This window comes from Lipophrys pholis (genome assembly GCF_963383615.2).
Source record: "Lipophrys pholis genome assembly, chromosome: 21".
Taxonomy (NCBI): domain Eukaryota; kingdom Metazoa; phylum Chordata; class Actinopteri; order Blenniiformes; family Blenniidae; genus Lipophrys; species Lipophrys pholis.
In genome coordinates, this window is record NC_137649.1 from 12,854,377 (window position 1) to 12,869,342 (window position 14,966).

The following is a 14,966-nucleotide window of genomic DNA, read 5'->3' on the forward strand; positions in this document are numbered from 1 at the left end:
GCAGAGATGAGCTGCGATTCTGATGCTACCAATTCCATTATAAATACTTTTATGCGAGCAAGAAGGCATCAGCAAAGTCCTTTTCATCCTCTCCACATCATCACCACCTGAAACAACAATTTAATAATGATTTAGTTGTGTAAATAAATGTAAGTCTATTTCTTGATTAATTCATATATCAGGATCAAAATAATTTCTTTCCTATGGAGTTCTGAGGTGTGATTAAAATGCGATTGATTGCAGTTACCTTCCTTTATCTCTACCTCGCCCCCCCCCATCAAATCAAACATTTGTCCTGAACCAATTCCAGCATCATCTTTGACTTTATAGTTTGAGTCATAATTGTGTTGAAAGCTCAACAGTCCCAGTCGTTCTTCAAGAGCCGCTCCGTGTTTGGTCACATGAATCTTTCTCTAACATGTGACTAGTCTCCTCGTCTTTTCTCAAGATAATCTCTCACTCATCCAGCATGATACTACTACCACCAGCCCTCCTATCACCAGAGATGGTGCTTGAAGTTCAGCCCACATATTGACTCCTCAGGCTGAATAATCTCCTGCCATACTTTCACAGTCCTTCAAAAACCTTTGGTTTAACTGAGCTTAACCCAGATTTAATGACTTATTGATGTATTGGCTTAATGATTCTGCAGATTAGGAAGCGACCCGATGCATCCAAAGGCCGTTATTCTTTCTAAATAAGCAACAAATCCAAAGCTTTGTTTATTTGAGTGACCCAGATAGTGGACCCCCCTCTCTAATTCCCAATTTAACAAAACATTATAGTGAAGCCAAACCACACATCCAATCAAATTCAATTCATGTTACAGTCAATTTCAGTGAACAGGATGCACCTAGGCATTATTTTGATTGCGAGCAGGAGGTTGAAATACTTTAATGAAATAGACATTTCAATTTGCATCCCATTTTCTCAAATTTCCCTGACGGGAGTCATCCCAAGGGATTAATAAAGCAAAGTCTAAAGTCTAAAGTCATTTCCTAATGATGGGATTTTTTTTAAATTGAAATTAGATTCAAATTAATTTCACAACTCAATTATCAATTCGTAGATCAAAAGGTGAAGGTGTTTGTATATTTAGGGAAGCAACTGTAATTGTAAAAAAGCTAAATAAATGCATTAACATTGCTGACTTGTATTTTTCAATGGTTTAAAAAAAAAAAAGTATCATTTTGAAAAAGTTGTCTTTTAGCCCTTTTTTTCCCTGAAGTTTGTGTTCTTACTGACAGGGGAGGCTAGAAACATGGCAGGAACGTCCATAATAAAGAAGGTACTTTTGGAAACCCTGGGGTTTTTTATTCTAATCAATACCTGTCAGAATGCATTGATGTGGTAGAATTACAGTCAGGCGAACTGTGCATGACATTATAATGACATTAAACCAGCGGGCAGCTCATAGCTGAAGGAGTTCTATATCTCACGTTGGCTAGAATACACTGAGGAAGCTACAGTTAAAACTAGCCTGACGTTTGCTAGTGAAATTACATTAGCATCAAATCAATACTGATGGCGTGTTTGTGGACGCAGGCACACTGGAGGCTGCAGGGATCAGGCTGCCTGACGTGCAACACGCTTTTTGCATTTCCAGTGAATACTGGAAATGCATGCCATTAGTTTACCAAATGGTTAAATGTCCACCTGCTCACTCGTCGGCACAGGAAATATCAGTCTTTTATTTATGTGGTTTAACACTGCTGCTTTGATATCATTTGAGAAGATAGCAATTCAATTCAACTTTATTCATACAGCACCACATACCACACAGTCAGAGAGAGAAACCCAACATAGCTCACCGTAACAATGACTTTGCAAGATATGTTTGCATTTAACATCGATACAGGCTTCAGGAATACACTGTGCTATATTTTGACTGTTTTATTGTATGGACTGGTCGACTAGTCCTAATTAAAATTTTGGTTTAGTCCACTGAGACTAAAAGCAGCCAATCAAAGTCTTTATTTCGGAAGAAAAAAAAAAAGAGAGCAAGTTTAACACGCCTTCCTTTGTTGCACATCGTACAGTTCTATGTGACTGCATGTTTCTATCTCATTTCAAGCTTTGTCCGGTGAAATTAGTCAAACTAAAGCAAATCCTGGCAGTGAAAAGCTTAATCCTGCAAATATCGAGCACAATCATGCTTTTATTTTTTTTTGGCTGTGACGACCTTCTTATCACCTCAAATGAGTGACAGACTGTAACAGTATTCAGGCCAGGAGGGAATGGGAACCGACCAACTCTCTGTCAACACCTACACATCCAGTCTGGGAATGGCTTTCCGGGGAGCCCCGACGGAGCTCTTCTCTTGAGAGAAAACAAGAGCTTTTGTGTGTAGAGGAGCCCCCCCCCATGCCTCATCCTCCAAATATCATTTGCCTCTTATTCTAACGCACTTCTTTCACCTGAAGATTATTCATAGTAAAAGCAACAATCACGTCCATGGGCGATAAAAGCAGACAGAAAAAGCAGGACAAAGACAGGGAAGAGGGAAAGAGAGAGAGGGGTGTCTGTGCCAAAAGGAGAGGAGGAGAGTCACCCGCTCCCACCCCAACACAAGCACTCCACTCCTCACTACTCGACACTGAAAATAATTCCTTTGCAGTGAAGACTTAATTCTCATTCTGCGTTCGTGTCCCTGATCCTGTATTGTCTATTCTGGTCATGTGGTCTGCCCGCCTTACTGCTGTCCACTGTGTGTGTGTGTGTGTGTGTGTGTGTGTGTGTGTGTGTGTGTGTGTGTGTGTGTGTGTGTGCGTGTTGCAGAGTGAGAGAAAGAACAAGCAAAACAAGGGTCATCCTGTGTTTGAACTACTGCTACAGTATGAGCCCCACCCATACAAAGATAAATCCTTGCTTGACCACCTGCAAATAAAAATGCTCAGATATTTGCAGAGTCCACAGAAACAACACACCAACCATCCAGGTGTGTGCTTGTTCTCCAATCACGCTACCATTTTGTCCTTCTGGCCTTTGGGATTACAATATTAATAGTATTTCTGGATTTACAGTTACAAACCAACACGATGTTGATGCGGGAAACAACCATGAAAGTCGAAGCAAAAAAAAACACTCAAATTTGGCTTAAAAAAAGATCCAAAAACACTGGAATCAGATGAGAAATCAGAAGCAGGAACGAATTCCTGCCCAGTTTGCTTTTTTTCTCTTCTCTACATAGCACTTCTGTTCCAAGTGTATCCCTCTCAAACTAGCATATTGTTGAACAGATGCCCACATAGCGTTGCGAGGGATGGCCCCGGTAGCAGCTCGGAGATGATTCAACTATACGCAGACACAGAGTTGGGTCAAAGCAGGAAAAGGGAGGAATAAAATCATGCTAGTGGGTAGACGCACGCCTGGGGCTCACTGATTCCCATCCAAACCACGTATCTTTATCTCACCAGTGAACCGAATGCTAACATTTATTTGGTGTTTTTGTTATCCTGTCATGATGGCAGCTTTGTCGGGATATTACGTTTGGCTGTCTCAGGTTCAACAGAGTGGAAAATGGAGACGAATAATAATGTTGCGACGCTAATGGGAGACAGACTAGTGGCCATGAGGGAGTTCACGAGCACCTTTTTTTTTTTTTTAAGGCCGCTTGGTATCTTTAGTGGAGTATTTTTGTCATCCTCCAGCCAGATGCAGACAAAGCAACATTAATTATCCTAAATTGGAATCTGACAATATTTATTTCGATTGGTTTGTGGAGAAATCTAAAAAGACAGATTGCTTTTAACCGTAGTTAGCATTACTGTGAACAATATTGTCGATGGATATGGGATTTGCTCCCACCAGCATACATGAGTGTTGACATTACAACGAGAAGCTCAACTTTACATTAAAGCATATTTTCTCCACTCATTCACTTACCAGCCAAAGCTGTACATCTGGTCAAAGGGCCAGGTCAAAGTCTGATCCTGGTGGGCTTCGGTTAACCATTTACAGATCTCTCATCGAAAGACATGGAATTTAAATACAAATTAGAGATTTACTTACTATAGTCACTGTCGTCCAATGCATAGCTTTAGAAATTAGCTAAATGTGCATGTTTAAAAAGGTATATACTTTTTATCTGCACAGTGCACATGCACTAAATTGTCATCAATTTCCATAATATCACAAACATCTTTCCCATTGCTTAGCACAAGTATTTACATACTCTGTTGTCATCAATTCTCCATTATTAATTTGCAAGAAGCCAGACACGAGCCAGATGTTACCATACATGGTAACTCACTTGTCTAAACAGTTAAATGGGGAGCTGCATTCCAGTCACTAACAACCATTCATACAGGTGAGTTACACTCAATATTTGACCTCACATGAGAGGAAGTGTTAGTTCAGTTTGTTCCAGATAATCTTTAGTTATTCCTCCTTTGTGGGAAAATTATTCCTGGCTTCCACACGATCTCCACACACACATACCAATCACTGTAAAACCATTTGAGTTGAAAATATTAAACGTTGAAATGTTAAAATTTATGAAAGAGATCATCCATTCTGATATGACGAGAACCTTTTTATCAGGCGTGATGGGCATTTTGTTAGAGAAGGTACAGTGGGACTTTTCGCCTGCCAGTGAATGGAGTGTTACTCCATGTAGGTGTAGTGGTACTAGAGTGGTACACAGTAAGAACATCTTCGGTTCAAGCACGTTTACATGTTCTCCCTGTATGTACAGTGGCTTTCTACAGGTTCTGCTGTTTCTTCCACATTTGAGGCTTCACCCATATTTATTCGGGATCGGCTCCAGCAGATTTCAACCCTTAGTCGAGCAACGAAGTATAGAAGATGGTCTTGAGTTCTTGTCTCATGGCGAGAATAGTTTGCATGTTTTTCCTGTACGAGCGAGGGTTTTCTGTGAGTTCTTCGGTTTGCCCTCACAAACCAAAAACAAATATCTGAGGTTAAATTCCGGCTCGAAATAACTTCGCCTTTCTGCCCCTGTGACGTACTGGTCCACTGTGACTTCACCTTGATTCAGATTCCATCATCGCTGAGTTGGACAAAAGGGTTTACAACGTATATGGATGGGGATGGAGGTATGTTACGTCGCTGAATGAGAGTCTGCACAAATGTTAACGTGTTATTGAAGAGTCATTTAAACCCCAGTGTTATTTGTAATGAAGCCCGAGTATCTCACTTCTCATTAGATTTTGATGTTGTTTAGAGATCGCAATTTCCTCGACTATTTCTGCTCACTGCTTAGTGTGCTCACCTGAAGTGATTTAATTTAGGGAATCAACCACAGGACCTGGGGTAATGGAATTACCTTATCTTGTAATGAGTTATCTTTTCCTTAATCCGTTGTTCCTTGTTTGGGTTGTAAGGTTTGGTCTGACTTTATTAAATTCTCTATAATTGTGACTAAAAGCAAACAAATCCAGGCAGCTTGAATATAATTTCAGTCGCATACGTACAGGTTATCAGTTTCACCTGCTTTATATAATCTAAGTTCTGCACAACAATCACATACACATGCTTTTAATTATCCATTTATGATTATTCTTTCACACCGTTTTCAGGTGTGGGTTGGGGTGCCACTATGAACACGTGTGCATAACAAAAGTGACTATATGCATTTTTGTCCTTCTGCAATCACGTTAGTTCCCTTTTTTTCCTTGAAATTATAAGGTTATCTATTTATTTCATCACCACTGCAGTAAAAACTGGCAAAGCTACAACACATTATTTCAAAGTCTTGTTTTCCTCAATCGCATTTCCCAAAAAAAACTAAAACAAATATGATAATAACCTTCCAGCCCTCATTTGTGTTATATTTGGATGCACTTGAGTCAAGCAGGACTTCATGCCTTTACTGCATCCCACAAGCATTTCTTTGTTGTTGGCGGTACCACTGCATTTATATCAAAGTATGAAATATTAATCCACCGTGTACTGCTTTATCCAAATCTGGGCTGACAAGGTACGGAGGCAGTTTACACTGTGGACAGATCACCAGTTCATCAGTGAAAACACAGAGAAACAGACAATCACGCGAGGAGACAATCCGAGGGCCACCAATTCGCCAAAAACACCTCTTTTTGGACTGTTGGACCAAACCTGTATAAAACCAGTGTACACATGGGGTTAACACGCAAACTTCACACAGAAACACTCAAGTCTGGCCTCACAACAAGACTCAAGAATAGTCCCATTTTGAGAACGGGCTTGAAACTACTACATAAACCATTAAAACACAAGGGAATACAAAACGAGCACAAGAAACGCGGAAACCCTACCTCCTAAACAAATAAATAGAGTGAAATCGCAATTATTTCTAGAATAAGAGGCTTAACGGATCAGAGGACAAAAGAACATAAAATGTCACACAACGCAACCACTTTGTCATGAAAAAGGACGAGTTCTATATCGAGTATCAGTGTTGCTCTCATGTAAAACCCAAAGCAGAAATACCAATAAAGACTGAGCATTAGTGAGCCAAAAACTATTACGAGCACAATGATTGGCTGGTTTGTGTGGAATTTCTCCAATAGTAAATTCATTCAGGAAGAAACAGTAAGACGCTTCAGAATCTGGCATCCAAACATGATGACGGTGTCCTTTAGTTTTTGGTCAGGTTGCTCTGGCACTCGGGGCCGCCTCTCGCTGGGTCGACTCCTGTTTCTCTAGTGAGCCTCTTTAGCGCCTGAGCTGTTAAGGTGAGCTTGGGACAAACTCCAGAGATTAGATTTTGTGGAAAAGCAGATTAAATAGTTATTATTCCAACTGCAGCCTAAGAAGTACACAGACAAGCAAGCGCACGTACACGTTTACATCCTTATGAGCACACACACGCACACAGTGATGTTCAAATACTCTGGTTTCATCCCACGGTCCAATATTAAGCATGTAAGGCATAAAGTCATATAAAGGGAGGATGAATATGTGCCAAAATCAGCATGCGTTGTTCTAAAAAGCAGTGAAGGTATTTGTATGTTCCAAAGTATATGTTGTTTCCCTCCTAAAACCTAATTCTATTCACTTTCCAGGCTGGTCATTTGTGTTATTACAATGAAAATGTAGCCCACATACGATTAAAAAATGGACCACAACCAGGCCAAAATGAAAGATTCCAACCATTCTGCAGGGAGTCAGAGAATTAGTTCTACTTAACAGAGGGATTGAGAGAGTGATCTAAATATGGTTGTTTTTGGGAGGCCTGCCTTCTGTCAATTCATGTCTTCTGACAGACATGTAAGTTATAGAGAGCCGCCCACACGTCCCTGAGCCTCTCTCAGTTGTTACAACCAAGGGAGATAGAAAAAGAGCCAGAAAAAAGGCGAGAGACAGAGAGCGAGGGATAGGGAGAAATTGATGCAGAGAGAGGGTAGAGGGAAAGAAATGTGTGTTGTCTGTCGCAGAGTGGAGCTTTCCTGCCCTGGCTGCTTATCGGAAGCTCGATGCTGGGTGTGCATCTGAGTCTCTTTGAGGACGGGCTGGAGCTAACCCACACACTCAGCAGTCATCATCAATGGAGTCTTCTATACGCTGTGAATCAAGCCACACATCCAAGAGCATCTATGGTGTATGCATGGACTACATGGAGCACCGCCGTGTAACATACTGTATGGTCCCACACAGGCTTTATACAGATTAAAAGCCACTGGATGCCTTTTGCCAGTCTCTCTCTCTCTCTCTCTCTCTCTCTCTCTCTCTCTCTCTCTCTCCCTCCCTCCCTCCCTCCCTCCCTCCCTCAATGTGTGATCATGGGAGGTATGCATACAGTAGCTATATCTGGGGCTGGGGAGATTTGCTAAGCTGTGTTTTCCAGCCAGAGCTCAGTATTAGTGCATAAAGACAAAGAGCACATGCATGTGCGCGCACACACACACACACACACACACAAACACACACACACACAGATCATGAATGTGCACTGCAACACTCATTAGGAAGTAAACAATAAAGTTTTGAATAAAACAATAAATAAAAAGGGTGAAACACTGTGAATTCCTTATTATTATTTTGAGGCACCAAATAGTTCATTGGGTGAACTCAATCTATTGTGATCTGCCATCAATTGTCACGTTTTTAAAGATAATACAGTTACATTTTGCTTTAGTCTCAGAGAAACCTGGTGATTCAGTTAACATTAAAGTTACAGACAGGATATGTAGAGATCTTTGCAACTGTTGGTTAGTTGGTTAGTTGTTGAGGAGCACCAGTACTTTAGCGTAACACCACAATCCCAACCTCCACCTTAGGGATGAAAATGAATGAATGAACTAAGATTTATAGCATTGGCAATTTAGCCCAAAAGAAACCTAAATCCATTTCTCCTAAACATGCACCATGTTTACAAGACCACATAGAATACAGTTCTGATATTAGTGTGTTACTCCTAATAAATAAAGATGTGTGAAGTGACATTTGATGCTTGAATGTCACTTCAATGCACGTTTAACAGCTGCATCACCACGGGTCCTAATGGGTTAGCTTGCACAAAGAGGCCTAATTGGTTGACTATGAGTCTGTATTATTTAATCTTGAACAAGACCACCAATCAAACAATTCCGTGAAGTTCTGCATAGTTTTTGAGACAAATTTTCTGCATCTTTCTGCAAACAAGGAAAGCGCAGGTGCCTGCCCGTCTGGTCAAAGGTTGAGACCCAATGGCAGGTCCAAGAGGACACGACAATAAAACTAATGCCGAATTGAAAGACACACAGGTGGCTGGAATTTAGCCAGTGAACATTCATGCATGTACATGCAAAAACACACCTGTGTTGCACAGGTAGACGGGAAAAACAAACAAAAAAAGAAAGAAACAGAGATCACGATAGGTTGAGCGCAACAAAGGAAGCTTTCATCCACTCCTAACAAAGCTCACAATTTCAATGCAACATCTCTGACAAGTGACAGCACGTTCACCCCAATTATACCGTTTCATAGCTCACTGTCCACACAAACACCCCACCTTCTCTTCAAAGACTTCCAGAAACACACACACACACACACACACACACACACACACACACACACACACACACACACACACACACACACACACACACACACGCTCACACGCTCACACGCTCACACGCTCACACGCTCACACGCACACACGCACACACGCACACACGCACACACGCACACACGCACACACGCACACACGCACACACACGCACACACACACACACACACACGCACACACGCACACACAGCCTCAGCCATCCTGCCCTGGCCCCAGGGTCTAAACAGAGATATCCCTCAGGCTCTGTCACCTGTCTGGAGGGATGTGGGGCTAAGTGATGGAGGAGGGTGAGCCAAGGTCTCATCTGCTCCCCCGTGACTAAATGCAGGAGTGGACAGCCGACCTTTGACCCGAGCAGGAAGCGAGATTGAGCACTGCTCCGGGCTTCATTAGCATTCTGCTCACACAGGACACATACCACAGCAGGCTAACGGAACCAACGCTGTAGATATACAAGACTGAGGTGTGGCAACAATGTTCTGAGTCTGAAGACAGATTCTGCTAACCAGTATATTTGGAGCTTTGACTGTGCATGGCAGCACAGCAGGTGAGTTTTTTGCTGTCAACAAACATCAACTCACCAAAAAAAAAAAAAAAAAGAAAATCCTCACAATGAGCGAGCAGTGGACCTTGTAGCTACGAGAAATCCCGTCATAATTAGATTTTTAAAAGGCTACGGGTCAGGTAAAACATAGAAACCTATTGCTATCTTATCCCCTTCTCTTTCTACCCCCCCCCACACACACACACACACTCCTTTGATGCTTTCTTTCCCTGACAGTGCAAGCCATACTCCATATACACACACAAATACATCAAAAAGACAAATAAGCCTGTCGGTTGTGTCCCTGCACATCTCAACATCGGCATATGTATGCTGGAATTGTCAACACTGCACAGCGAGATCAAACTGGCAATCTGTCACTACGCTGGGGATACAGTTGGGGATTCAAGTGACTGATGACACCGAGAAATTAACCCCCTCTAATGTGGCGTGGGCTTTAATGTAGTGTTAAAAAGGGTTGCATCTACGCTGACCTGCACTTGGTGAGAAACATACGGCAAGCAGACACCTACAGAAACCAGTGGGAAAGATTGCTTATGTGTCTTCTTCAGACACCAAATCTTTATCAGATGGTGATTATTTTCTTCCACATCACTGCAAACTCCTTGTATGCAGCCCCCCCCCCCCCCCCCCCCCACCCTGCCATACACACACACACACACACACACACACACACACACACACCAAAAAATAGAGTGATGGCAGTGCAGGGGGATAGAGGTGACTTGGAATGGGTTGATCCCCCTCTGTATTCCCGGGTGCATCTATCTCATGCAGTATTTACCGTGGTGGGGTCAGTACCGCACTGATTTGTGAGTGACGCTGGATTTCAGCACCGCGGACAGCGCTCTGCCTCTCTCCTCCAGCGAGGAGGAGGAGGAGAAGGAGGAGGAGGGATGAAGGAAACGAGTGGTTGTGGTGTTGTTAATGGTGGGGGTTTCCCTGGCAGATTTCAGTAGAGGGTCTTACACAGACATTTCTCTATCGCTACACACCGCCTACCACCTCATCCGTGGCGGATTTCCATATGGAGGAATACCGTGTGTGTGTGTGTGTGTGTGTGTGTGTGTGTGTGTGTGTGTGTGTGTGTGTGTGTGTGTGTGTGTGTGTGTGTGTGTGTGTGTGTGTGTGTGTGTGTGTGTGTGTGTGTGTGTGATTTCATGAAATATTGATCGACCAAGCCTCACACAGGATGGACAGAGAGAGAGAGAGAGAGGAAAAGAAGCAGAAGGATGGAGGGGGGGTATTCCTTTGGACACCCTTTATCAAGCCCCCCCCCCCCCCCCCCCCCGCCATTCACACACACACACACACACACACACACACACACACACACACACACACACACACACACACACACACACACACATACGAAAAAAGATTGAATTTACTTTCAGATCATGACTGCTGCTGATTTCAGCTCGATCACAAACATGACAAAGCAATCGGCTGGACACACACACACACACACAGTCACACACACACACACACTCACACATACACACACACACACACACTCTCACACACGCGCACACACACACACACACACACCAACACACACACACACACACACACACGGGGGGGGGGGGGTTGGCGCTTCAGAACCGCACATTGCATCCAAGCGCAAAACGTTTCCAGTGTCGGCGAGCTGGAGACGCGCCGTCATCGCGACCGCATTTACAGGAATGTCAGGAGGATTCATGCGTGTTTCAGCCCCGCAAAAATAAATAAATAAATAAATAAAGATAGAACACCACCACCACCTCCACCATATGTCCTATAAACTTCTCCGTCCGCGCTGTCATTCACAAAATCCGACCTCTTATACATGCGCCCCCCCCCCCCTCCAAATCATCCACACTCCTACAGGCCAGAGGATGCGCGCACCACATCCACCTTCAGCAACTGTCGTGAGCACCACTTCAGAAAACCGCTGTGGTCAGCTGGGTGTCAATAACGCAATCCATAGCCCGGGCATCTTTAGCAGCGACACAACACACGGTCAGCTGTAATTTTCGGCTCTGACAAGCAGATAGGCACATGAATTATTCAATACACATAAACTAAGCGCTTCTTCCTCTTCCAGCAGGGGAAAAACGAGCTCGACGAGAAGCCCACAGGAGCGGACGCACACCGATGCAGAAGCGCCACAATTACCGCACGAAGCGGCGGATGCCATGTAGCGTGAACATTAATGCAGAGATCAAATGGAGAGAGAGAGAGAGAGAGAAAGAGAGGGAGAGAGAAATCAGCGTCGACTTCAAGACACCGCCAAAAAAAAAAAAAAAAAAAAAACCCAGCAGAGACAGAAAAGCCGACATAAAAAAAAAAAAAAAAAAAAAAAACCCAGCCAACATGTATGAAGATCCGGGCGCACAGCCGGCGGATACACGCTCACAGAGACGCGAGCGAAACGTTCAAGAACCGAGAGGCATTCCTGCTCTCACCTGTCAGGACTCCGACCCGGATTTGGTGGTCGTGGTTCGTTAAAATCATCCCGTCTGACGCCATGTTCAGCAGCGCTGTCGCCCCGCACCGAGAACTCACGGCAGGGCCCAGAGCCGATCTCATCGAACTTAGCGGGGAGAGGGACGGAGGGGGGTGGGGGGTGGGGGGGAGGAAGAGATGGAGGAAGACTGGAGCAGAGTGAGAGCGAGCGAGCGAGCGAGAGAGAGAGAGAGAGAGAGAGAGGGAGAGAGAGAGAGAGAGAGAGAGAGAGAGAGAGAGAGAGCGAGAAACACACAGCCAGACGAGACGAGCTGAAAGTCGAGCGATCATCGGGACACCTACAGATAAGCGCGCAGGATGCGGGGGCCGCGGAAACCGCACACATCACTCAGCTGGCCGCCTGCCATGGTAGTAGTGTGGATCCGAGATTAATTCTTAGGAAGACCATTATTTCTCGAGAAAGCTTTTAAGGAGACAGTCTGCAGATGTCACTCGGGTTTTTTTCCCCTTGATACATCCGAGGCAACATTTCTGATGCCTTTTGTTGTCATTCATAAAATATAGAAATAACATTTGTATGTGGATCTTTAACTCAGGTATTTTTTGTTTGATTGTTTTAATCCCACCATTTCTTCATCGAAATCGCCAAACTTACTGAACAATTCGTGGTCAAATAAGCTGGAGACACATCACTGTCTGTCAAGGATCCAATGTTTATAGAACACTATATGATAAGGCCTTACTTGGCAAAAACAAAGGTCACCAGTTCATCACAGGGCAAACACAGAGATAGACAGCCACACACATCCACACCTTGGGGTAATCACATCTACAGGGTCTTTGATTAACCTCACATGCAAGCTTTTGGGTTGTGGGGATGGGGTGGGTGTGGGGGGATTGGGGGTGGGGGACATGTGGAGAACATGCAAACTCCAAACAGAAAAGGCCCGGCTGATATTTCAATCCAGAAGTTTCTCCCCATGAAGCGAGTGCTAACCGCTGCTGTACCCTGCAGCCTCAGATTCGAACTCTTCAAATTGAATTGACTGTTCCTTAACATTTATCCCGGTCTGTCAGAGATCTAATGTTCATAAAACATCTTATAAGGCCTTACTTTACCAAAAGAATACACCAGCTTGCATATTTCATATACACCAATAACATATTCTTGCTAATTTGACTAAAATCCAAAGGAGGAAGCAACAGGTGAGGGAATCAGTACCTCAGCCTCACTGTGGAGGCAGAGCTGAGCAATCACTTTATACTGAATGTGCTTTACTACGCAATACTAAGTAAACATGTAATATACAACAACGTTGACAATGTTACATGGCAATTTCTTTGCGCTGTGACTTTTGTCCCGTGGCCATCGGGTAAAAAATAATGAATTCTGTCAATCCATTAAAATGTTTTAATTAGATAATAGCACAATTCTTCTGAATTAATTGCAATTAATTGCATTTTTCACGTCCAAATTTGTCATTTTGCGTTTGCAGAGCATTACTTATTTGTGCATGGAAACAGAATGTATTTCAGTTTAATCAGTCTTTTGTGATATGTGTACTCTACATGCTGGTATCTATAAATTGGGGTCAGACCATGTATGACCAAGTATGCACTGTGGTTTATACATAAACATATTTTGCATGCATACATTGTGACAACAATTTGAAGTGTTATGAAGTCTATAAATATATAAGACAATAAAAAATGTAATATTAAGAATAGTTGAGCCATAAACTGATTATTAAAAGCATCAGTTTTCCAAGTTTAAAACCAATTAAAGCCATTCCACCAATTCTTTCCTCATAAAGTGCACCCCAGCAGTTGAGATTAAAGACCCCCCCACCCCCCCTCCAAAAGAGCAAGGACAACACCCCAGTGATGTGTCTCCATGCAGAGGCTTAAGAGAAGATCACAGTCTGACCTGCAAAAATGCAACTACATCCTCAGGCATAAAAAGCACCACAGCTATTTATAGATTGGCTACATACTGACGGTGTAGCTATAATTTCTCTTGTTTATTCTTATGGAAAAAATAGCCCATCCTCCAGCTTCTGTTGGGAATCTATCAATATACATAATTCATCAACGCACATGCGTGAGCACAGTAACAGTGGCAAGAAATGGGGCAACTGTTCCAGCTTGACTGGCTCACTTCAGTAGCCCAACCGTGTCTGTGTCCAATGACCTAACCAAGAGAAATGACACAATTTCCACACTTTATGTAGTGGCCAATTCCCTGTTCCATTTTGTTACACTTAGCAACAAGAGGTGTGCTTGCCAAGGACATGAAATAGACCTTCACAACTTATCTGATGTCTTAACCTGTCTCTGTGGCTCTCTCTTTCTCCTGCTCCCTTTCCCCCGTCTCTCGCTCACATTATTTGTAAATCTTGTATATTTAGATAGAGGTATACATTCCCACGGGGAAACAATTGAAAAGAGGTCAGATTAATGTTTATGACTTACTGTAGCTTGCATCTTCAGTTAATAGCAGTTGAATCTTTTGAGCTTTTTTCTCATCTCTTTCATGTTTTCTCTAAAAACCAAAAGCATGTTTTAAATATTGTATAAGAAGTTCTTACAAGTATGCAAAGAAAATTACCTAAAAGAGTTACGACTGCCAGAAATGGTTAACAGCCATAAGACATAGAAGTCCGTTTTTATCTCAGAGTTTAACCTCAGAAAATCTTAGTTTAAAATTTTTCACATGGATGGAAAATGCATGCAATCAGTACAGAGACTCATATCATATACTTCCATGCGTGCACTGGCTATTGTGAGTTCTAAAGTGTGATCATGTTTTCAAGACAAGCAACGTCCAGGAGTGCTCAGATGTGCGCATCTAATAGTCAGAAAGTTCAATGGGATTAGTTGTCTACTGTCACACTTTTCATTTTGAATTTAACGTGTAAGGAAGTGGAACTGGCGTTGTTGTACAGCCAAACCCCTGCAGAG

The 14,966-nt window shown here is 43.0% G+C and overlaps 1 protein-coding gene across 5 annotated transcripts in view; it reads right to left on the minus strand.

Moving 5' to 3' along the window:
- gphnb (gephyrin b) overlaps positions 1-12,199 on the minus strand; it is a gene marked incomplete at its 3' end in the record, with an annotated part of 107,190 nt that extends 94,991 nt beyond the window's left edge. For 2 of the 5 annotated variants that reach the window (XM_080491141.1, XM_080491142.1), the window contains exon 1: positions 12,005-12,083. In XM_080491141.1, coding sequence (XP_080347267.1) covers positions 12,005-12,068 — 64 coding nt within the window. In that variant the 5' untranslated portion in view covers positions 12,069-12,083. Of the gene's footprint in view, positions 1-12,004 lie in introns of all 5 variants that reach the window. The other 3 variants (XM_080491144.1, XM_080491145.1, XM_080491143.1) reach the window with 2 other exon arrangements.
- Between the last annotated feature and the right edge of the window lie 2,767 nt (positions 12,200-14,966).